Source organism: Callionymus lyra, chromosome 1 (genome assembly GCF_982586985.1).
Source record: "Callionymus lyra chromosome 1, fCalLyr1.hap1.1, whole genome shotgun sequence".
Taxonomy (NCBI): domain Eukaryota; kingdom Metazoa; phylum Chordata; class Actinopteri; order Syngnathiformes; family Callionymidae; genus Callionymus; species Callionymus lyra.
The window spans coordinates 54205433-54227823 of NC_141818.1; the positions used below are offsets into that span (position 1 = coordinate 54205433).

At 38.0% G+C, this 22391-nt stretch overlaps 3 protein-coding genes across 7 annotated transcripts in view; 2 read left to right on the forward strand and 1 right to left on the reverse strand.

Moving 5' to 3' along the window:
* The first annotated feature begins 357 nt into the window (after positions 1 to 357).
* Positions 358 to 15675, forward strand: LOC148090148 (uncharacterized). Its single transcript, XM_087813008.1, has 18 exons — positions 358 to 490; positions 2729 to 3000; positions 5276 to 5429; positions 5489 to 5747; positions 6454 to 6575; positions 7092 to 7242; positions 7807 to 7943; positions 8395 to 8538; positions 10178 to 10449; positions 11399 to 11552; positions 11610 to 11868; positions 12673 to 12794; positions 12854 to 13004; positions 13904 to 13928; positions 14002 to 14116; positions 14175 to 14315; positions 14399 to 14440; positions 15516 to 15675. The coding sequence occupies exons 1-18, from the start codon at positions 372 to 374 to the stop codon at positions 15634 to 15636; spliced, it is 2760 nt and encodes a 919-aa protein (XP_087669134.1). The 5' UTR covers positions 358 to 371; the 3' UTR covers positions 15637 to 15675.
* Positions 15676 to 16252: 577 nt separating this feature from the next.
* Positions 16253 to 20301, forward strand: LOC148090149 (uncharacterized). The gene is made up of 7 exons (XM_087790931.1): positions 16253 to 16490; positions 17154 to 17425; positions 18129 to 18282; positions 18341 to 18599; positions 19417 to 19538; positions 19588 to 19738; positions 20176 to 20301. Exons 1-7 carry the CDS (start codon positions 16351 to 16353, stop codon positions 20299 to 20301), a joined length of 1224 nt encoding a protein of 407 aa, XP_087647057.1. The 5' UTR covers positions 16253 to 16350.
* A 483-nt stretch (positions 20302 to 20784) lies between these two features.
* kank1a (KN motif and ankyrin repeat domains 1a) overlaps positions 20785 to 22391 on the reverse strand; it is a 73158-nt gene continuing 71551 nt past the window's right edge. For all 5 annotated transcript variants that reach the window (XM_087813051.1, XM_087813038.1, XM_087813059.1 and 2 more), the window contains one exon: positions 20785 to 21145. In XM_087813051.1, coding sequence (XP_087669177.1) covers positions 21083 to 21145 — 63 coding nt within the window. In that variant the 3' untranslated portion in view covers positions 20785 to 21082. The remainder of the gene's footprint in view (positions 21146 to 22391) is intronic.

The window sequence follows — 22391 nt, forward strand, 5'->3', positions numbered from 1 at the left end:
AAATCAATTTAAATTCTTAGATCTGCAAGATGTTTATTGATAGTGTGAAAAATGTTGTTGACTAAATATACTTCTACTGTACATTTTTAACGACTTTCTTACTGTAAATTATTATTTTATTAATAAAATATTATATGATTTTTCTGTTTTAAAATCAACAAAGACTTTCAAAAAAACTCAGTTTCAGTAAATCCTATAAATTTAACTACACCAATATTATTATTAACTTATTTATTTTATCTTTTCTCATTCTCGACGGATCTTTTTTCTGGTCCCTGAAAGCAGCATCGCCTAGCAACCGCGCAGCGTTAGCATTAGCACGTCGGTGCTAATTAGCCGCAGGTCTACTTGAGCTAACTTTGTTTCACATTATGCCCAAAAACAAGGACAAGAAAGTCGTGAAAAACCCGCCAGATAAGGTTGTTTTTGAAGAAAGAGAGAAGGAAGTGTCGGAACTTCATATTCGGCGTTTGCAGGAGCAGCTGGAGAGGTTTGACACTTTTGTTTGTTGTTGTTTATAACGCTTCAAAATGTTTATCCTTAACAACCTTAACATTTGTATTTAGTGTAATTACACTTGTTATCATTTGATAAACGATACGTTTACCTCTATTTGTTTCACAAATGCTGAGGCATTATTTCTATTTTTGCATGAACCACAATAACATACATTATTTTGAGGAAGGGGCTGAAATAAAATTTAAAAATAGTCAATTTCTGTTTTTTTTTATTATTGTTTAGCCTTAATATTAACTTGTTTTGAGTCATTATTTATATTCTAACACATTGAGAAGAATCTACCACCTCAGATATGTTAGGCTAGTTATATAGATTAACTTTATTAATCTCTCTGGAGATCTCATAACTAGAAGAGAGAGATTAGATTGTATTTATATAAAATCGTAATATTTAATCCAGAACTAATTCAGGCCATATTGTTGTTGAGAATCTTTCTTTTAGTTCTGAAAGCTTTAGATCAGATGTTGACTGTATTCATGTGACTCAGATGAGATTAAAGATCATAATAGAAACTATTATTTCTGTTTTTATTTATTATTCATTACTAGTTTCTAGATGACTACAGAGTTTTAGTTCTACAGAGACTCGCAGAGTAATACTACAGAGACTCGTGGAGTACTACTACATAGACTCGTGGAGTACTACTACATAGACTCGTGGAGTACTACTACATAGACTCGTGGAGTACTACTACGGAGACTCGCAGAGTAATACTACACAGACTCGTGGAGTACTACTACAGAGACTCGCAGAGTAATACTACATAGACTCGTGGAGTACTACTACGGAGACTCGCAGAGTAATACTACATAGACTCGTGGAGTACTACTACAGAGACTCGCAGAGTAATACTACATAGACTCGTGGAGTACTACTACGGAGACTCGCAGAGTAATACTACATAGACTCGTGGAGTACTACTACAGAGACTCGCAGAGTAATACTACATAGACTCGTGGAGTACTACTACAGAGACTCGCAGAGTAATACTACATAGACTCGTGGAGTACTACTACAGAGACTCGCAGAGTAATACTACATAGACTCGTGGAGTACTACTACGGAGATTCGCTGAGTAGTACTGCAGAGACTCGTGGAGTAGTACTGCAGAGACCTTTGGAGTAATATTACAGGTAGTCGCAGAGTAGTACCTCAGAGACTCGCAGAGTAGTACTGCAGAGACCTTTTGAGTAATACTACAGGTAGTCGCACAGTAGTACTACAGAGACTCGTGGAGTACTACTACGGAGATTCGCTGAGTAGTACTGCAGAGACTCGTGGAGTAGTACTGCAGAGACCTTTGGAGTAATATTACAGGTAGTCGCAGAGTAATACCTCAGAGACTCGCAGAGTAGTACTGCAGAGACCTTTTGAGTAATACTACAGGTAGTCGCAGAGAAGTACTACAGAGACCTGCAGAGTAGTACTGCAGAGACTCGTGGAGTAGTACTGCAGAGACCTTTGGAGTAATATTACAGGTAGTCGCAGAGTAGTACCTCAGAGACTCGCAGAGTAGTACTGCAGAGACCTTTTGAGTAAAACTACAGGTAGTCGCAGAGAAGTACTACAGAGACCTGCAGAGTAGTACTGCAGAGACTCGTGGAGTAGTACTGCAGAGACCTTTGGAGTAATATTACAAGTAGTCGCAGAGTAGTACCTCAGAGACTCGCAGAGTAGTACTGCAGAGATCTTTGGAGTAATACTACAGGTAGTCGCAGAGAAGTACTACAGAGACCTGCAGAGTAGTAGTGCAGTGACCTTTTGAGTAATACTACAGGTAGTCGCAGAGTAGTACTACAGAGACTCGTGGAGTACTACTACAGAGACTAGCAGACTACTACTACAGAGACTCGCAGAGTAGTACTGCAGAGACCTTTGGAGTAATACTACAGGTAGTCACAGACTAGTACTACATAGACTTGCAGTGAGGCTGTGTAGTTTACAAACATGTTGACAGATTTTAAAGGATGATATCATTGTTTACAACCAGAATTGATACATGAGGCGCACGATTTTTCAGAAAATAATAGTATTTAAATGAGACTTATAGTCCAAAAATACTTTAATCAAATTATAACGTTTGGTGTTATTATCTTAATTCCTAAATCATCTGAGGATGAGTCTCTGCTTGAACGCATAAGAACTCAGAATATCATGTCACGGACCACAAATGATCTCGACGTCTTACGGCATCTTGGCGTTGTCTCAGTCAGAAGCTGTCGTGGGACGAGCTGCAGCATCAGTTCAAGGACGCGACTCAGAGGTGCTTCTTGCTGGAGCAGGAGAAGAACGACGCTCTGGACTGTCTGCTACACTCTCAGCACGAGCGCGACCACGAGGTGCTGCGTCTGCTGGACCGTGTGGAGTCGCTGACGCAGACCAGCGAGCGGCAGCTGGAAGATCTGAGGCAGCAGCAGCACCAGAGGACGGAGGAACTCAAGGCTTCTGTGGATGATCTCACACAGAAGAACCAGAGTCTGGGTGAGAATCAGAAACGGTTGCTTTAGTAGAAGGAAGTTAGTCCAGGAGCAACAAAATGCTTGTCTTATGTGGGAGTATATCAGTGTCGTATAGAATGATTGGATTTATGAAACTTTGAATTATTATATTGTAAGTTAATAAGTAATGGTTATTTTTTAAAACGCCTTTCTAGACCAGGGTCACAAATAACTTTAACAATCAAAAACAATACACAGTTAAAATACATACTTTAAAATTTCAAGACATATAAGAAAAACACAAGAGTCTCAGAGAATCAGGGAAAATCTCAAATAAAAGTGTCTTAAGATGTTTCTTGAAGGAGTCAGTAGATCATCAAACACAGATGTTTCTTGAAGGAGTCAGTAGATCATCAAACACAGATGTTTCTTGAAGGAGTCAGTAGATCATCAAACACACATGTTTCTTGAAGGAGTCAGTAGATCATCAAACACAGATGTTTCTTGAAGGAGTCAGTAGATCATCAAACACAGATGTTTCTTGAAGGAGTCAGTAGATCATCAAACACACATGTTTCTTGAAGGAGTCAGTAGATCATCAAACACAGATGTTTCTTGAAGGAGTCAGTAGATCATCAAACATAGATGTTTCTTGAAGGAGTCAGTAGATCATCAAACACAGATGTTTCTTAAAGGAGTCAGTAGATCATCAAACACAGATGTTTCTTGAAGGAGTCAGTAGATCATCAAACACAGATGTTTCTTGAAGGAGTCAGTAGATCATCAAACACAGATGTTTCTTGAAGGAGTCAGTAGATCATCAAACACAGATGTTTCTTGAAGGAGTCAGTAGATCATCAAACACAGATGTTTCTTAAAGGAGTCAGTAGATCATCAAACACAGATGTTTCTTGAAGGAGTCAGTAGATCATCAAACACAGATGTTTCTTGAAGGAGTCAGTAGATCATCAAACACAGATGTTTCTTGAAGGAGTCAGTAGATCATCAAACACAGATGTTTCTTGAAGGAGTCAGTAGATCATCAAACACAGATGTTTCTTGAAGGAGTCAGTAGATCATCAAACACAGATGTTTCTTGAAGGAGTCAGTAGATCATCAAACACAGATGTTTCTTGAAGGAGTCAGTAGATCATCAAACACAGATGTTTCTTGAAGGAGTCAGTAGATCATCAAACACAGATGTTTCTTGAAGGAGTCAGTAGATCATCAAACACAGATGTTTCTTAAAGGAGTCAGTAGATCATCAAACACAGATGTTTCTTGAAGGAGTCAGTAGATCATCAAACACAGATGTTTCTTGAAGGAGTCAGTAGATCATCAAACACAGATGTTTCTTGAAGGAGTCAGTAGATCATCAAACACAGATGGTTCTTGAAGGAGTCACTAGATCATCAAACACAGATGTTTCTTGAAGGAGTCAGTAGATCATCAAACACAGATGTTTCTTGAAGGAGTCAGTAGATCATCAAACACAGAGATGGTTCCAAAGCTTAGGAGCAACAGTCTGGAAGGATTTCTCTCCTCTGGTCCAGAAGTTCAGGAACCATCAGTAGATTCTGATCCACAGACCTCAGAGCCCGAGCTGGGGTGTAAGTCTGGATCAGATCATGAAGGTCTGACCATGAATAGATCTGAAAGTAAGAACCAGAATTTTAAAATGATCCTGAAAGAAACTGGCAGCCAGTGAAGAGTTCGAAGGAGAAATGTGAGTTCTTCTACTAGAGCGGCTCAGAATGTTATCGTCTGTTTAATCATTGAATTATTTTTACTGAATCTTTGAATTAAACAACTTATATATTGAAAAGTTGCATTTGGTTTTATGGAATAATTTAATTTGAAAACATTCATATGAAAATAAATAATATAAAAATAATAATAATTAAAAAATGTTTAATATATAATTTTGTATATTCTATTTTATATTTAATTAAAAAGGCTATGAATTAAACACTATTTAGAAACTTTATTTTCGGTGGCATTTTACTAGTTTTCTGGTAATAATGGGGAAAACATTTTTAAGTTATTGTTGTATTTTTGGAGATAGAATAAAAAATTCTAAAAGTGAAAAAAAAGGTAATTCTTTTAATTATTTTTCAAAATATTCCAAAAATGTGTTTTAAAAAGCAAATTAAACATTTCAATATATAAATAATTGAATTCATTTTTTAAAATTGAATGCTTGAAAAACAAGAGTTAGTTAAAAATAATCAATATTTTAATTAAATAAATGAGTGAAATACTCGAATGATACTAATAAACTTCCATAAATCTTGATCACAAACACATTCTTATGTCAGACGAGCAGCTGAAGTCACTGCAGAAGTTCCAGGAACAAAAGCAGAAGCTGATGTCGGACCTGAAGCTGATGCAGGAGCAGATGAGCAGCCAGGAAGTGAAGCACAAGAACATCCTTCACAACACGGAGATGAAAGCTCTTCTGGACAGAAAGAAGTAAGAAACACTCGTGTTTTCTCAGGCTGTCGATCCAACGATATCTCGTGGTTCCTCAGGCTCCAGGACCAGCTGGAGAACAACATGGAGGAGGAGACTCGACGTCGAGTCCACCTGAAGATCCCAGAGAAGATCAAGACGGCGCTGGAGGAGAACAAAGTGCTGGAGGAACGACTCGGCGAACTCTCGGAGCAGACTCACGTCCTGCTGAAGGAGAACTCTTCTCTCCGGGAGCAGAACGTTCATCTGAAGCAGAACCTCTGCATCTTGACGGACATGAACCGACAGATCGTCAGCGACAGCTGCAGCCAGAAGAAGGTTCTGTTGAAAGTTCTCATCTTTCTCTTTGAAATCTTATATTTTGAAACCTAAGAACGCCTAAAAAACAACCAAAAAAAAATTTGAGTAATATCAGGATCAAAAAAAAAGTACTTTTTGAAGAGATAGTTTTAGTGTAATTACACATGAATTTCACTTACGTGGGTCTGTTCATGTTTTTTTTAATGTCTCATAAAGTTATTCATTGTCGTTGTTTTTCATCATTTTATTTTATTTATTGATTGAATTTAAAACATTATTTATTATTAATTATTATTCATATTTTTTTTATAACATATTGTTTAATATTCCATTCACAATTATTATAAATACATTTTCTAAATGTTTATAGTTTTGTATTTACAGCCTTTTAAATTCAATATACAAATGTTGGTATAATAGTGTCACCAGACAAAGACCAAAAGAGAACCAAGTTTCAGCCAATTATGTGACACGCAATTGATCATGTGACAACATAGGCACACATGATTGAGTAGCTTGGTACTGTTTTTTTTTTTTCTGGTGTCGGTATTATACAAACATTTTTACATTGAATTATTCCAAAATAAATATTCAATAGTTGACAATAATCAATAAATAAACTTTTAAAGTGTCTATATTTAAAATTCAATATAGTGATAAACACAGAAATACTTCCATACGACACATTTCAGTGGTTCATTAACACGTCTATGTAATACTTCAGGTCGTGGATCAGACCAGATCGAAGCATCAGCAGCTGCAGGTGAAACTGGACACGTCGAGTCAACAAGTCAAACATCTCCAGAAGAACCTGGACCAAGTGCACGATGAGTTGGATTCCCTCGGGTCAGTCTATACAAGTGTGTTCACACTAGATCGGCGACTCGCGCCCGGTAGTCTTCACGCAGCTCTTTAAAGTAGGGTGGGGGGTCTAAAGTTAGGTGAAAGTCAAAATGGTGGTTTTGTATACAAAATAGTTGAGTATACATGTAGAAGTATGAAAAAATAAAATAAAATTGAACGATTTCTGGGTCAATCAGATCTTTCAAGGAAGCTACTAACTAGTGATGTGTTGATGAGGCTTCATGAAACATCTCATGATGTGTCACGATACAGTGTCTTTATTTTGAAAGACCACTAGATGTCACTCTCTGCCATTAAATCTTTGGCTCTGAAACCATTTTCCATCTAGTGACCTTTCAAAATGAGGATAATGTATCGTGATACCTCATCAGCTGTTTCATGAAGCCTCACAGACCCATCAGTACTGCTAACTACTCACTAACTTGGTTCCATGACGACCCGTAGTGTGGTGCTGGAGGAAATAAAAGATGTTTATGTCAAACATCATGTGGTCTTCAGGCGAGATCTCGCCTCTGAACGTGAGCAGCAGCTCCAGGTCAGAGCTGAGCTCGGACTGAAGGAGGATCATCTGGAGGAGGAGAGGAGGAGGAGGAGGACCATGAAGAGAGTCGTGACGGAGACTCTGGTCTCTCTTAGACTCGCTCTGACGGTAAATAACTATTCAACACTGGAGTGTTCTAGTAATATTTTTTAGTTAAGGGTGTGTATTTGCAAGAATCTGTTGGTACGATACGTATCACGATACAGGGTCAATGATACCGTAAGTAATACTGTAGTAACGAGGATATATGTGTAGTATTGTCCAGTACTTGACTCTGGTGTTGCCATAGTATAGTAACAAATATATATGTGTAGTATTGTGAAAATTAAGAAACACTTAAATACTTGCATGTTATTGTAAATACAATTAAAAATATATATATATTTTGATCAACGCATATCTAATTGAAATATAAACACATTTTAAAAGCCAAAAAATTATTTAAAAAATGTTTTTCGATACTGTGCTGTTGAATAAGATCTCATGAAATATAAATAATGCAATATTTAAGTGAAACTATTTTTTTCTTACATCAGTATTTTTTAGGACATAGTTCATACCTTCACTAAACTCTAGAGCCCAGTATATTAGTTGTTCAGCCAAATACAAGTGCATAAAATAAAGTTTAAAATGTTTTTTTGAGGATAAAAACATAGTTTTTTTCATGTTCAGGAGGAAAACGTTGACGACGGGTCTGACGACACGATCGCAGCCTGGAGGAGGAGGATGAGCTCAGTGACGGCGAGGCTGGAGGAGCTCGACGACAACAAGAGGACGGAGAAGGATCAGGACGGTTGTTCAGCAGCTCGGTGAATACATCAAATAGATAAGAATGTACACAAAAGTAGCAAGAAAGAAGAAACTTACGTGGTTGTTTTATAGTCTCAGTTTAAAGTTGCTTTTGAGTTCATGTATTTAAGCTCAAACAATGTCAAATTCTGAATACTTTTTCCTTTTTAAATGTTTTTAAAATAAAACTTTTCTGTTTCCATTAAGTAGATTTAATGGGACTATTCACTGTGTTAGCTTCAGTCTATCAGTGGGTTTTTGCAGCTCTTTTAACACAGTTAGAGTTTTAACGTCTTAAATGGTTCTTTACACGATAAAGATGCTGATCAATAAATGTTCAAGGGGTTTCTCGCCTCTTACCCTGAGTAGCTGGGATAGTATTCAGCCCCCATCGACCCAAATAAGATAATATTGTGTCTGTTAATTAATTTAAGGTTCATTTAAATGAAACTTTTCTTTGATTCTGTCCAGAAAAGCCGGTCCTCTCAGAGCAGATCTGAGGGTGAGTCGTCGCTACAGGTCCGGAGACCTGGGCCTCGTCCCTCCTCCGGCTCTGAAGCAAAGAAACCAGAGACCGGGACCCACGTCCAGCTGCCCCCAGCTCGACCCCGCTAGGTTTGACAAACTCTGGGGGAAAGCGGATTCATAGAACCTTTTAGTTTTCAAGATCTTTTGCACATTTTATTAAATTACAGCCAATAGCGAGGACCGCACTTGTAATGACACAACTTGTCCTCTTGGTGTCGCTGTTTTGCACTTTTACCTGGGAACGCTAAATTGAAAACTTGAAGAAAAATTTCGTTGAAAATAAAAACTTGGATGTTGAACTAATTTGATTTGAGTCAATAATTGGTGTGAAATAAAAAGTCACTGCACAACGTAAATCCTCCTTTAAAGCGAAATATTATTCTTTATTTGAGTAACATGTGACTTATTTGTCGTGATATTTTCTAGTTAATACACTTGTAAGATGTTAAAAGAGACTTTTTTTTTATAGCTAAACATTTTATATACATAAGTTATAATATGATATATTACCATGGCTTGAGAATTTTTGAGAACATGTACTTGTTGTCCTACTTTAGTAACACAAAACACACTATGATCAATTTGACAATAAACTAAATGAGAAAAGTCACTTTCTATGGATTCTGTTCTATCTTTGAAAGAAAGATTCCAGGTGAGTCACAGTTTATTCTTTATTCTTTGATTTATGGATCAAAGTCATTCTGCGATGAATCAAAGTCACAAACCGTTGCTACTGTCGATGCTTTAACACTTATTTAATGCTGCGATTTCAGTTCGTCCACAGTGTTGTCAGTGACGCTGAAGTGATCTCCGGCGAGATGCCGCCCAAGAAGGGCGACAAGAAGGGCGACAAGAAGAAGGATGACAAGGACCAGCCGGTGGATCCGGAGGCCGTGCACGAGAAAGAGAAGGAACTGTTGCGGCTCAAAACTCGACTTATGCAGGAAGATCTGGTTTAGTAAGAATATTTTTTTATTTTTCCTGTCGCGGTTTTTGAAAGTATCTCAGTGCCAACAAAATATTAAGATTTTAATTAAATAATTAGTATATTTAAAGCTAAAGTCTTTTATTTACATTTGTTTTAAATCGACTATTTTCTAAACAAATACTTTTTTACTCACACATTTGTTTAATTCAAAGATACATTTTAACTAACTTTAATACATTTAAATTAAATTAAAATTCTTACTGAACTTATTTTTACATGTGTAGTTTGATATTGTAATTACAATAATACAAATGTAAAATTACATATTTTTTCCACCATAGTGCTGTGAATTAAAAACAAAAATGTTGCTAAAATAGTATTTTATAATGGACTTAAAAGGCTATGAATAGAAACGATATATTGAATTCAGGAAATTTATTTTTAAATGATTGGAATTACAATAAGATTTGTATATTTTTATTGATCTAATAGTGCCAACATTTTTATTATAACGATGTTCAAAGTCTTTAATTCAATTAATTTAAAAAAATTCAATATACAAATGATAGTATTTAATTATTCATGAAAAACAAATTCAACCTTAAAATATAGAAAGTATTAAAGTTTTCTATTAAATAAAATATTAATGTAAAAAATACGAGTTTAAACATTTTAAAAGTTGAATTAAATATTCTAAGGTCACTGAAATACTTATATATTATAATACTTATGATATATATATTTGTATTTTCACTGCAAACTGTCAATGATTCTCCACACGTTGGTCTGAACCTTCAGCTACCAGGCGGCCTGTGAGGAGCTCAAGTGTCAGAACGAAGACATGAGCAAACACTACAGCGCTCTGGAGCAGCAGAGCAGGGCAGGAATCCAGTACTCCATCGAGTACCAGATGCAGAAGGAGGTGGAGATCGACCAGCTGATGGACCAGCTGGAGTGTCTGCAGCGAGACAGCAGGAAGGAGCGAGAAGATCTGATCCTGCAGCACCAGGAGCAGATGCAGGAGCTGCAGAGTCGACTGGACGAGCTGACGGAGGAGCACAGAGTCGTGGGTGAGAAGTTATCGGCGTCATTCTGTTATCATCTTGATCGTCACCATCTGGGAATCATACGTGTCACGATACAGTGGCGTCGATACAAGAGAAGCTAAAGAACCCGAAATTGCTTTTATTGTATTTTATATCGATTTCATTTTAAAAACATTCACTTTCATTTATTTTTAACAAAAACCTTAAAGTCATATTTATAGATTAGTAATGAATGAAATAAATTAAAGTTATTTGTTTTTTTTAATTATCTTGGACCTCATGAGGGCCACATAAATAAAGTCAAAGGGCCGAACGTGGCCCCCGAGCAAACACTGCTTTAAAAGCTGCTTGAGTCACTGCATCCTCTCGTCCTCAGTCTTTCCCACAATTACAGACCACATGACTCTTGATGAAGTCGTAACTGTTTTAATTTGTTTTCAAACCAAAATATGTCCAAACATCAGCTTTAAAAGCTGCTGGACTCACTGTATCCTCTCGTCCTCAGTCACCGCCAGGATCTCAGGACGTAATGCCATCTAGAGGCCGGAAGTTTAATTGTGACACAAAAATGAACAAAACGTAAATATTTTCATGTTAATTGTAAGTAAAATATTGAATATATTTATAATTAAATAACACTTTACTGAATTATAAACTAGATCTATGAGAGAAATAACATGTGATTTGAAAGCAAAAAAAAAAAGCATATTTTCTCACACTTATACTGTATCATGATACTTCATCAACTGAGACTTCAGCGTTAAATAAGTATTAAATCAACACAATATTCATTAACACTAGTGACATGTTGTGACTTAGATCTAGAAAAGAAAGAAAAATCTACAGAATATTTTCTCATTTACTACAAAGTAATCACAGTATGTTTTCTGTAACTAAAGCTGCTCCACAAGTACATGTACTACACACTTTTCAAGCCGTTCTTCTCGATGATAATCTTGATTGAACGTTCCAGTGGCACAGCTGGAGGACCTGGAGGAGTTCCAGGACCAGAAGGAGATGCTGCAGTCGGACCTGAAGTCCATGAAGGAGCAGCTGAGCAGCCGCGAGGTCAAGCACGAACAGGCCATGAAGCACATCGAGATCAAGTCTCAGCTGGAGAGGAAGAGGCGAGAACATGTTCGACCCTCACCATGAAACCTTCTGACGGTGGTTCTGCTCGTCAGGATCGAGAAGGAGATGGAGCTCCGGCAGGAGGCCCGGATCCAGGACCTGTGGGACAACAAGGTCCCCAAGCGCACCAGGCTGGCCCTGGAGGAGAACCTGGAGCTCAAGGGTCAGTTCGAGCATCTCTCGGAGAAGCAGTCGGTCCTGCTGAAGGAGAACCTGACCCTGAAGGACCGGACCAACCGGCTGAAGAGAGACGTGGACAACATGGAGAGCACGCTGAGTCAGAAGTCCCGCAAGAGCTGCGTCCAGAAGAAGGTGAAACTTTGACCTTTAACCTTTAACCTTTGCAGCTTATGAGTTTCTTCCCTGTTGATTTGATCTTAAATTGTTGACAAATATAAACAACTCATGCAAGTGTGACTTTTCTTTTAAGGTAAGGTAAGGTAAGGTAAAACTTTATTGATCCCTCAGGAGGTCTCCTTCGGGAAATTGTTTGTTTTATTGTCCTTGTGTTAAAGTGTAATTTCAAGTTCATAGAATTCTTTTTTCTTTTTTAATGTTTAAACTCTAGTACATTTTAAGAATAAATAAATATAAATAAAAATAACAACTATTTGTGTAATCAGAAAAGAAAAAATGATCATAAACTATATAAATAGATGTTAATATTTGTAATTATGTCAAATATATATATTCAAATTTACTGATTTTATTTTAATCTTATTTTATTTTATTGAAAAGTTTTAAACTCTAGTACTTTTTGTGAATAAATAGATAAAAATAAGAACTATTTGTTTAATCAGAAAATAAAAATGTCATCAAACTATATTAATAGATGTTTATATTTGTAATTATGTCATATATATATATATTTATATATAAATCATAGAGGAACTTAAAAAGAAAAATAGAGTATATATTCTAATGCACATTATTGTTAATAATACATAGAGTAAAAACAATATCAAATAAAAAATATTATGAATTCAATCATTTAACAAAATTTTACACTTAATCTTTAGTCTTTTGACTTTAAATTAGAGTTATATTTAATGAATATTTATATCCACCTCAGCAGATGCATGTTCTCTACGATGTTCTAAGGTAGTTCTCCTTCAGGTGGTGGATCACAAGACGTCTGAGATCCTTCAGCTGCAGGTGAAGCTGGACGACTGCAACAACAAGCTGGAGCTTCTTCAGCTGAGGCTGCAGCAGAAGCAGGAGGAGGAGACGGCTCTGAGGTCAGTGTCACGCTCTCCGGCGCCCCCTGGTGTGCAGCTCTCTGGTCTCTGCTTCGCAGCCGGGATCTGGCCGTGGAGCGCGAGCAGCACCTGCAGGTCCGGGCCGAGGTTCTGAAGCTGGCGGCCGAGCTGAAGGACGAGAGGAGGAAGAGGAAGGTGAAGGAGGACGTCATGCAGGAGGCGGCGGCTTCTCTCAAAGACACACTCATGGTACATGATGGATGGATGAGATGGATGGATGGATGGATGGATGGATGGATGGATGGATGGATGGATGGATGGATGAGTAAGATGGATGGATGGATGGATGGATGAGTTAGATGGATGGATGGATGAGTTAGATGGAAGGATGGATGGATGGATGGATGGATGAGTTAGATGGATGGATGGATGGATGGATGAGTTAGATGGATGGATGGATGGATGAATGGATGGATGGATGGATGGATGGATGGATGGATGGATGGATGGATGGATGGATGAGTTAAATGGATGGATGGATGGATGGATGGATGGATGGGTGAGTTAAATGGATGCATGGATGATGAGTTGGATGGATGCTAGATGGATGGATGGATGGATGGATGGATGGATGAGTTAGATGGATGGATGGATGGATGAGTTAGATGGATGCATGGATGATGAGTTGGATGGATGCTAGATGGATGGATGGATGGATGAGTTGGATGGATGGATGGATGGATGGATGGATGGATGGATGGATGGATGGATGAGTTAGATGGATGGATGGATGGATGGATGAGTTAGATGGAAGGATGGATGAGTTAGATGGATGGATGGATGGATGAGTTAAATGGATGCATGGATGATGAGTTGGATGGATGGATGGATGGATGCTTGGATGGATGAGTTAAATTAAATAGTTTTTTATATATTTTATGTTTAGAGAATATCATGTAAAAAAGTCCACTGTATCCTCTCGTCCTCAGTCATCAACAGGAGGCTCTTAGAGGATGTAATGACTGCTGCCATCTAGAGGTTTAGTTGCTTCACGAAAAGAATAATAATAAAAATAATAATATTTGCATGTTAGTTGTAAATTAAGTGTATTAGAATAATTTAATTTTATTGGAATATAAACCATGAAGAATTATGATGAAACCAAAAGTAAAAATGTTTGTATATTTTCTCACTCGCTCACACAACTAACACACTGGTGCTCCTGCTCAGAGTCCACAGGACAGACCCGTGAAGACGGTGGTCGGCGAGTGGAAGCACCTGCTGATGAAACTGATGGTGGCGCTGGACGGGTCCGATGACGTGGGCCTCCTGAGGGCGGAGAACGAGGCGGAGACGGACGAGTAAAGTTCTGCAGGATCTTCTTCATCTTCACCAGGTCTTCACGAGTGTCGTCCACAGGCCTGAGAAACCCGACCTGAGCTTCCTGTACCACGTGGGCCACTACAGACCCGGAGACCTCGGCATCGTGCCCAGACCCACCGTGACCCTGCAGACCGCTCAGAACCCGGAGTCCATGCAGGCCCAGATGACTCGGCACAGGTTAGTCTGGTCACTGGACCTTCTTCTTCTCCAGCTCTTCTTCAGGTGCCGTTATCTGCTCTTCACTGTCTTCTCTGCCTCAGGTCCACAGAGACGTCTGCCGGTGGAACTGAAGGAAGATCAGTGTAAAATAACTTTTTATGTCTTTTCTTTCATTTAAAAAAACATTTCACTGCACTGAGAGGCACATACAGCTGCCAAGGGGCTAATTTTCAAACAGCATACCGTTGACTCACGAAAACATTTTTGTCACTAAAATCCAAGTTTGTTTTATTTTAAGTTTTCTGCTTTTCCTGCAGCAGCAGTTTGAAGCCATACAAGTAGAACATTTGAAAACGTTGCTGCTGCCACATGATAAGAAGTAAACCAGTGACGTCACAACACACTGGTTGGATTTAACATTTAAACCATGAAACTTTCATTTAAATGGAAATTTTGTTTGAAGAATGAAGCAAAAATGACAAATCAAAGGTAGTTTTTAAGCTTTTTATTTATTTTTAAATAATTCAATAATATTGAAAGGTCTATTTTTTTTAATAAATGTCATTTTATTAAATGAAAGTATTTTGTAGCCTTTTAAATTCAATATACAAAGTTTTGCAATTAAATTATTTTTCTAATTTAGACTAAAGAAACATTGAATAAAAAATATTTATAATATTTTTACATTATTTATATAGTTATTGGAATTAGAAAATAAAAACTTCATTTGTAAAAAGAAAATCCTTTGTTATTATTAAGTTATTTTAAAAATACTCGAGTTTTTCAATATATTAGTTATTGAATGAAATTTTTTTTTTTTTTTAAACATTTAATGCTTAAAATTTCATTTTAAAAGGGTCAAAAAATCTAAATATTTAATTGAACAGTTGAATGTTCTGATGATACTTGTAAACGTCCACAGAACTCTCAACGCAACCTTGACGCACAAGGGATACCACAAACACATTTATTTTCGAGCCTTCGGGTCAACTTGACCCTGACGTAACACAAGGGTTAAACATTGAATGTAAAATCAGAGAGCGACTGATCTCACACATCCTTGGCAGAGGTATGCATGTGACGGTGCTCGACCATCAGCTTCAATGTTTTGATTATTATTCTTCGTGTGAAAAAAGGACTCTTTCATAAAATTAGACCTGGAGTGATCGAGGCTGACGAGCAGATTAATAAGACATTAAACATGTTTGTTCTCTGCAGGAAGGATCTGCTGTACTTCGATCTGAAGGTCCAGTACCACCTGACCCGACACATCCCTGCGTACCTCAAGTACGTCCCTCTGCCCACAAACAAGAAGAAGAAGCTCTGTGTCAAACTCTGACCTCCGACCTCCGACCCTTGACTCAACTCTGTTCGTGGGACAGACGGACTTTATATCATATTATTAGATTTTACAACATGAACTCTTTCTTTTATTCTACAAGTTTAAATATTTTGCACATTTTTTACTTTTTTTTAAACTATTTAAACTATTTATGGGAAATATTTTCGAACTCATTTCTAAATATGATTCTCACTGTCACACTTGTTGTCACACTTACATTAGTTATTACACACTTACTAGTTTCTCACCTAGTTTATCTAGTAATTACACACTCGTTACACAATATAGATCATAAAAGACAAGTTTTTTAAACTTCAGAAATACAGTTTATTTATCGCTCTCACTGCAACATAATCTGCTCTAAAATAGTTTAGAATTTAAATGTTTGTTTGTGGCTCCCCCTACTGGTCTCACACGGTAATTGCATTGAAAACTGAGCCAGAACGTTCATCTGTTCAGAAATTGAGATAAAGATCAATCGATTAAATAAAAACAAAATAAACTCAGGAGCCGCAGAGACTTCATGACATCAAGAGATCAAAGAACCAAAGGGTCGTGTTTACAGAACAAAGTCAAGTGTTAGTTGAAAGTCAAGGTTTTTAAGTCGAGGGTATTTAAGTCGAGGGTATTTAAGTCAAAGGGTATTTAAGTCGAGGGTATTTAAGTCGAGGGTATTTAAGTTAAGGGCAGTGGTTCCACTCCTTCGAAAAGATGCCGCCGAAAAAGAAAGACAAGAAAGGAGACAAGAAGGACGAGAAGAAGGTCCCAGAGGTGGACAAGTCGGTCGTGCACGAGAAAGAGAAGGATGTGATTCGAAAACAGAACCATCTTGTGCAGAGACAGATCGTGAGGTGAGTCAGTGACGTCATGTTGGATCATCACCTGAGAGACTGTTTGGATTCAGATTCTACCTTATGGGGTCTTTAAGTGGCCGCCAGAGGGAGCCAGAGTACATGTTCAACAACTTTAGTGATAAAATATGAATGTTTGTCATCAGAATATTGAGTTGTTGAAAGTAACATTTCAAATGTTTAAACGTTGAATTTCTTTTATTGAAATGTTAATGTTTTCATAAAAATGTCATTCAATGTTTTTATTGAATTACTTTAAGAAATTCGGCCTTATAGGTTCTTTAAGTGGCCGCCAGAGGGAGCCAAAGTATCATATGTTAAAACGTCAGCGCAAAACAACGTTGAAAGTTAAATTTTAAATGTTTAAACGTTAAATTTCTTTTATTGAAATGTTAATGTTTTCGGGCATTTTTATTTAAAAAAAAAAAAAGTAATTCAATGTTTTTATTAAATTACTTACAAACATTTCAACCTTACAATATACAAATAAATGAATTTAATTATTAAATAAAAAAATAAAAACTTGATTACAGAAATGATTTACTTGAATAATTTACAGAGCATAATTCATTAGTTAAATAAATAATTTAAAATCAAGCGTCATCATTTGAAAAGTTAAAACCTTGAACATTCAGATGTTTGTGTTTCTCGGTCCTGGTCCAGCTGCCAGACCACGAGCGACGAGCTGAGGCTCCAGTACAAGGACCTGACCCAGAGCTGCGGCGCTCTGGAGCTGCAGATCCAGGAGCGCAGCGACTACGTGAACTACTACGAGCAGAAGAAGGAGCAGGAGGTGCAGCAGCTGAAGGAGCAGCTGGAGGCTCTGAGGAGAGCCTGCGACGCCGAGAGAGACCAGCTGATGCTGCAGCACAACCAGGAGAAGCAGGAGCTGCAGGACATCTACGACGCTCTGGCGGAGGAACATCGCATCGTTGGTCAGTGTTTCAATCAACGCTTACATTTGTTAAATGATAGAACTTTAGTTTTTTTAATTCAATGTTTTTTTTAAGCATCTCATCATTTTTTATTGAGAGGTTAAAGTTGTTTTTATTGAACATTTGAATAAAAAAAAAGAAGAATATTTTACAAATAAATGCATTTTTTACACGTAGTTTGATATTTTAATGATTAAACATTTTTGTTTTTTAATTTGTAGTCTTTTAAATTCAATATAAAACTCTTAGGTTTGACATCTGTGTCCAACATCTTTATATTGAATTTAAAGATTATATATATATAATTAATTATATTTAGCCTTTATTTTCATTTATTCATTCATTTTTTGACACTCGAGGGGACACTGGAGTTTATCCCAGTTTCATAGGGTGAGAGGCAGGGGAGACCCTGGACAGGACGCCAGTCTGTCTCAGGACAAAGAAAGAGAAACTTTATTTTTCAATCTAATAAATGTTTATTGGAATTAAAATATCAAACTATGTGAGAAAAGAAAGTATAATTTGAAAGATAGTTTTTTTAATTCAATTATTAATATAATTTTTAATATAGACATGATTAAATTCAATGGCGGAAAATTGTTAAATAAACGACAAACTTTCAATAAAGAAAAGTTTCAACATTTGAATGTTAAAATAAACCATGAAACTCTCCTGGTTCACGTCACGACTCGTCTGGTCTCAGTGACTCGGCTGAAGGACATGGAGGAGTTCCAGAAGCAGAAGGAGAAGCTTCTGTCCGACCTGAAGTCCATGCGGGAGCAGCTGAGCTGTCAGGACGTGGAGCACAAGGACGCCATCCACGACCTGGAGATCAAGTCTCTGCTGGAGAGGAAGAGGTGACTTCAAGTTCTCTTAAACATCTGGACGTCTTCTGACCGCTGCTCTGAACCAAAGCTTCCAGAGCGAGATCGAGTGCAAGCTGGAGGCCAAGATCCAGGACGAGTGGGAGAACGAGGTCCCCATGAGGACCGCCATCGCGCTGCAGGAGATCCAGGAGCTGAAGAAGGCCTATGTCCAGCTGCTGGACGAGACCAGGAGGCTCATGAAGGACAACTCGGCGCTGAAGGAGAAGAAGAGTCGACTGAAGAGGGACGTGGACATCCTGGAGGGCATGAAGACCCAGGTGTCCCTGGAGTGCTGCGTCCAGAAGAAGGTACTCGTCACTGCTGCCTTCAGGGACCAGGGTTTCATTTAGGGGTCACTTGACAGCGTAGAGGTCAAACACAAATGTAGGAAATGATCAGAAAACACAACAGGTTTGTTTGTTTATTAGTGAATTCATGAAATAAATATTTATCAAATAAAATAAGATGAATAGATTAAAATAAGAAAATAGTGTGGAAATGTATACATTTAGATGAGCTGGTAAAACATGTTCCTTATTTAATTTGTTCCCTTGTTACAGAGAGTCTTTGAATGCAGCACGACTGTGAAAATGTAAATTATTTTTATTAGAACTAATGTAGTTTGACCACAGACCTGTAGAGTTTAATGATTAACTTTTATTTGAATTAAAGCGATAACGTTTTGTTTGAATTAAAACAATAAAGTTTTATTTGAATTAAAGCGATGAGGTTTTATTTGAATTAAAGCGATGAGGTTTTATTTGAATTAAAACAATAAAGTTTTATTTGAATTAAAACAATAAAGTTTTATTTGAATTAAAACAATAAAGGTTTATTTGAATTAAAACAATAAAGTTTTATTTGAATTAAAGCAATAAAGTTTTATTTGAATTAAAGCAATAAAGTTTTATTTGAATTAAAGCAATAAAGTTTTATTTGAATTAAAACAATAAAGTTTTATTTGAATTAAAGCGATGAGGTTTTATTTGAATTAAAGCAATAAAGTTTTATTTGAATTAAAACAATAAAGTTTTATTTGAATTAAAACAATAAAGTTTTATTTGAATTAAAACAATAAAGTTTTATTTGAATTAAAGCTATAAAACTGATGTCACGATGTCTAAGATGGAGGACCAGAAGATCGCCGAGTGTCAGCAGATGAAGGAGAAGCTCGACGACTCCAACAAGGAACTGGAGGAAGTTCACCAGAAGTCCCAGAAGGTGCAGGAAGACCTGGAGACTCTCAGGTTGGTATCTTCTCTCCTGGTGTCTCCTCCTCCTGACTCTGGTCTTCAGGCACGAGCGCGTCCTGGCGCAGGAACATCAGCTGAGGGTGAAGAACGAAGCTCTGAGGAAGGAGGTGGAGCTGAAGCAGGAGAGAAGGAAGAGGAGGAACAAGGAGAACATCATGCAGGAGGCAGCGGCCTCGCTCAGAGACGCGCTGATGGTACAGAGACGTAATGATGACGTGTTGGATGATATGTTTGAGGAGATGTTGGACGACATGTTTGAGGAGATGTTGGACGACATGTTGGACGATATGTTTGAGGAGATGTTGGACGACATGTTGGATGATATGTTTGAGGAGATGTTGGACGACATGTTGGATGATATGTTTGAGGAGATGTTGGACGACATGTTGGATGATATGTTTGAGGAGATGTTGGACGACATGTTGGATGATATGTTTGAGGAGATGTTGGACGACATGTTGGATGATATGTTTGAGGAGATGTTGGACGACATGTTGGATGATATGTTTGAGGAGATGTTGGACGACATGTTGGACGACATGTTGGATGACATGTTGTCAAATGACAGACAAGTTGATTGACAGTTGTTGATGACATGTTGGACGACATGACCTCACGAGTGTCTCTTCAGGACGAAGCCTCCGAGGACGCGAGTGCAAAGGTCATCATCGCTCAATGGAAGCCTCTGATGATGAAGCTGATGGTGGCGCTAGAGAGCAGCAGCGACGACTCTTCACTGAAAACTGTTTCACCGTAACTTAGTCTTTCTTTTCATCCACACGTGACAACAATGTAATGTTTATATATTATTAATAAAAATACATTAAAAAATACTTTAAGTAAAAAATAAATCATCTAAATTAATTAAAAAATAAATTGGTTAAAAAAATAAAAAATAAAAAAATCGAATAAACAAATTATAATAATTATAAAATATTAAATCACAGGTTTTTAATATATAAAAGTATATTAAATATTTGAATCCAACCTTAGAATGTAAAATATTCTATAAGAAAACAAGTTTTTCAAAATAAAAGTATTTAAAAAATTGAATTTAAGATAATAAATCAAAATATAAAAGTATTAATTTTAAATGATGTAATTTAGTAGAATATAAAATAAAAGTATTCATTTAAAATGATGTAATTTAATAGAATATAAAATAAAAGTATTAATTTAAAATAAAGTTATTTAATATAAATAAAATATAAATTCTCTTCCAGACACATTGACAACAAAATGCTTAGAATAAACTTTATTGAAACAGCTGAAACGACGAGACGTCACCTGTGAAGGTAAAGTATTTGTACACAGTAAATACACATAAATATCGTCTTCATGAAGTAACTCAATACTGCGGCTCTTTAGCAGACGTCGTAGAAAAGTTCTGGAAACTAAAATCTTTGTGGATTCTTGAGCGAAGGCACTTGTGGACACGAGGTCGAAGGTCGAGGGCAAAGGTCGCGGGTTCGAGGGCGAAGGGCGGCGACGCTCGGGGTCGACCAATAGCAGCACAGGAGGGCGAGAGGAGGCGGAGTCTAGTCGAAAGCGCCCTTCCGGGTGGGACTGGGCGACGTCTTCCTGCCGAGCCGAGGGGTTCCCTGGAGACACGCGTCAGAGTGTGAGACAGAGTCGGAGGCAGTGGTTCTCAAACTTTTTCATTTAAAATCATTTTGATCCTGATGGAGTTGAGACGAGTGATGCGTTCAAGGACACAGAACGTTCGAGCGTGATGCGTTCAAGGACACAGAACGTTCAAGCGTGATGCGTTCAAGGACACAGAACGTTCGAGCGTGATGCGTTCAAGGACACAGAACGTTCGAGTGTGATGCGTTCAAGGACACAGAACGTTCAAGCGTGATGCGTTCAAGGACACAGAACGTTCGAGCGTGATGCGTTCAAGGACACAGAACGTTCGAGTGTGATGCGTTCAAGGACACAGAACGTTCGAGCGTGATGCGTTCAAGGACACAGAACGTTCGAGCGTGATGCGTTCAAGGACACAGAACGTTCGAGCGTGATGCGTTCAAGGACACAGAACGTTCGAGCGTGATGCGTTCAAGGACACAGAACGTTCGAGAGTGATGCGTTCAAGGACACAGAACGTTCGAGCGTGATGCGTTCAAGGACACAGAACGTTCGAGCGTGATGCGTTCAAGGACACAGAACGTTCGAGCGTGATGCGTTCAAGGACACAGAACGTTCGAGCGTGATGCGTTCAAGGACACAGAACGTTCGAGCGTGATGCGTTCAAAGACACAGAACGTTCGAGCGTGATGCGTTCAAGGACACAGAACGTTCGAGCGTGATGCGTTCAAGGACACAGAACGTTCGAGCGTGATGCGTTCAAGGACACAGAACGTTCAAGCGTGATGCGTTCAAAGACACAGAACGTTCGAGCGTGATGCGTTCAAGGACACAGAACGTTCGAGCGTGATGCGTTCAAGGACACAGAACGTTCAAGCGTGATGCGTTCAAAGACACAGAACGTTCGAGCGTGATGCGTTCAAAGACACAGAACGTTCGAGCGTGATGCGTTCAAAGACACAGAACGTTCGAGCGTGATGCGTTCAAAGACACAGAACGTTCGAGCGTGATGCGTTCAAAGACACAGAACGTTCGAGCGTGATGCGTTCAAAGACACAGAACGTTCGAGCGTGATGCGTTCAAAGACACAGAACGTTCGAGCGTGATGCGTTCAAGGACACAGAACGTTCGAGCGTGATGCGTTCAAGGACACAGAACGTTCGAGCGTGATGCGTTCAAGGACACAGAACGTTCGAGTGTGATGCGTTCAAGGACACAGAACGTTCGAGCGTGATGCGTTCAAGGACACAGAACGTTCGA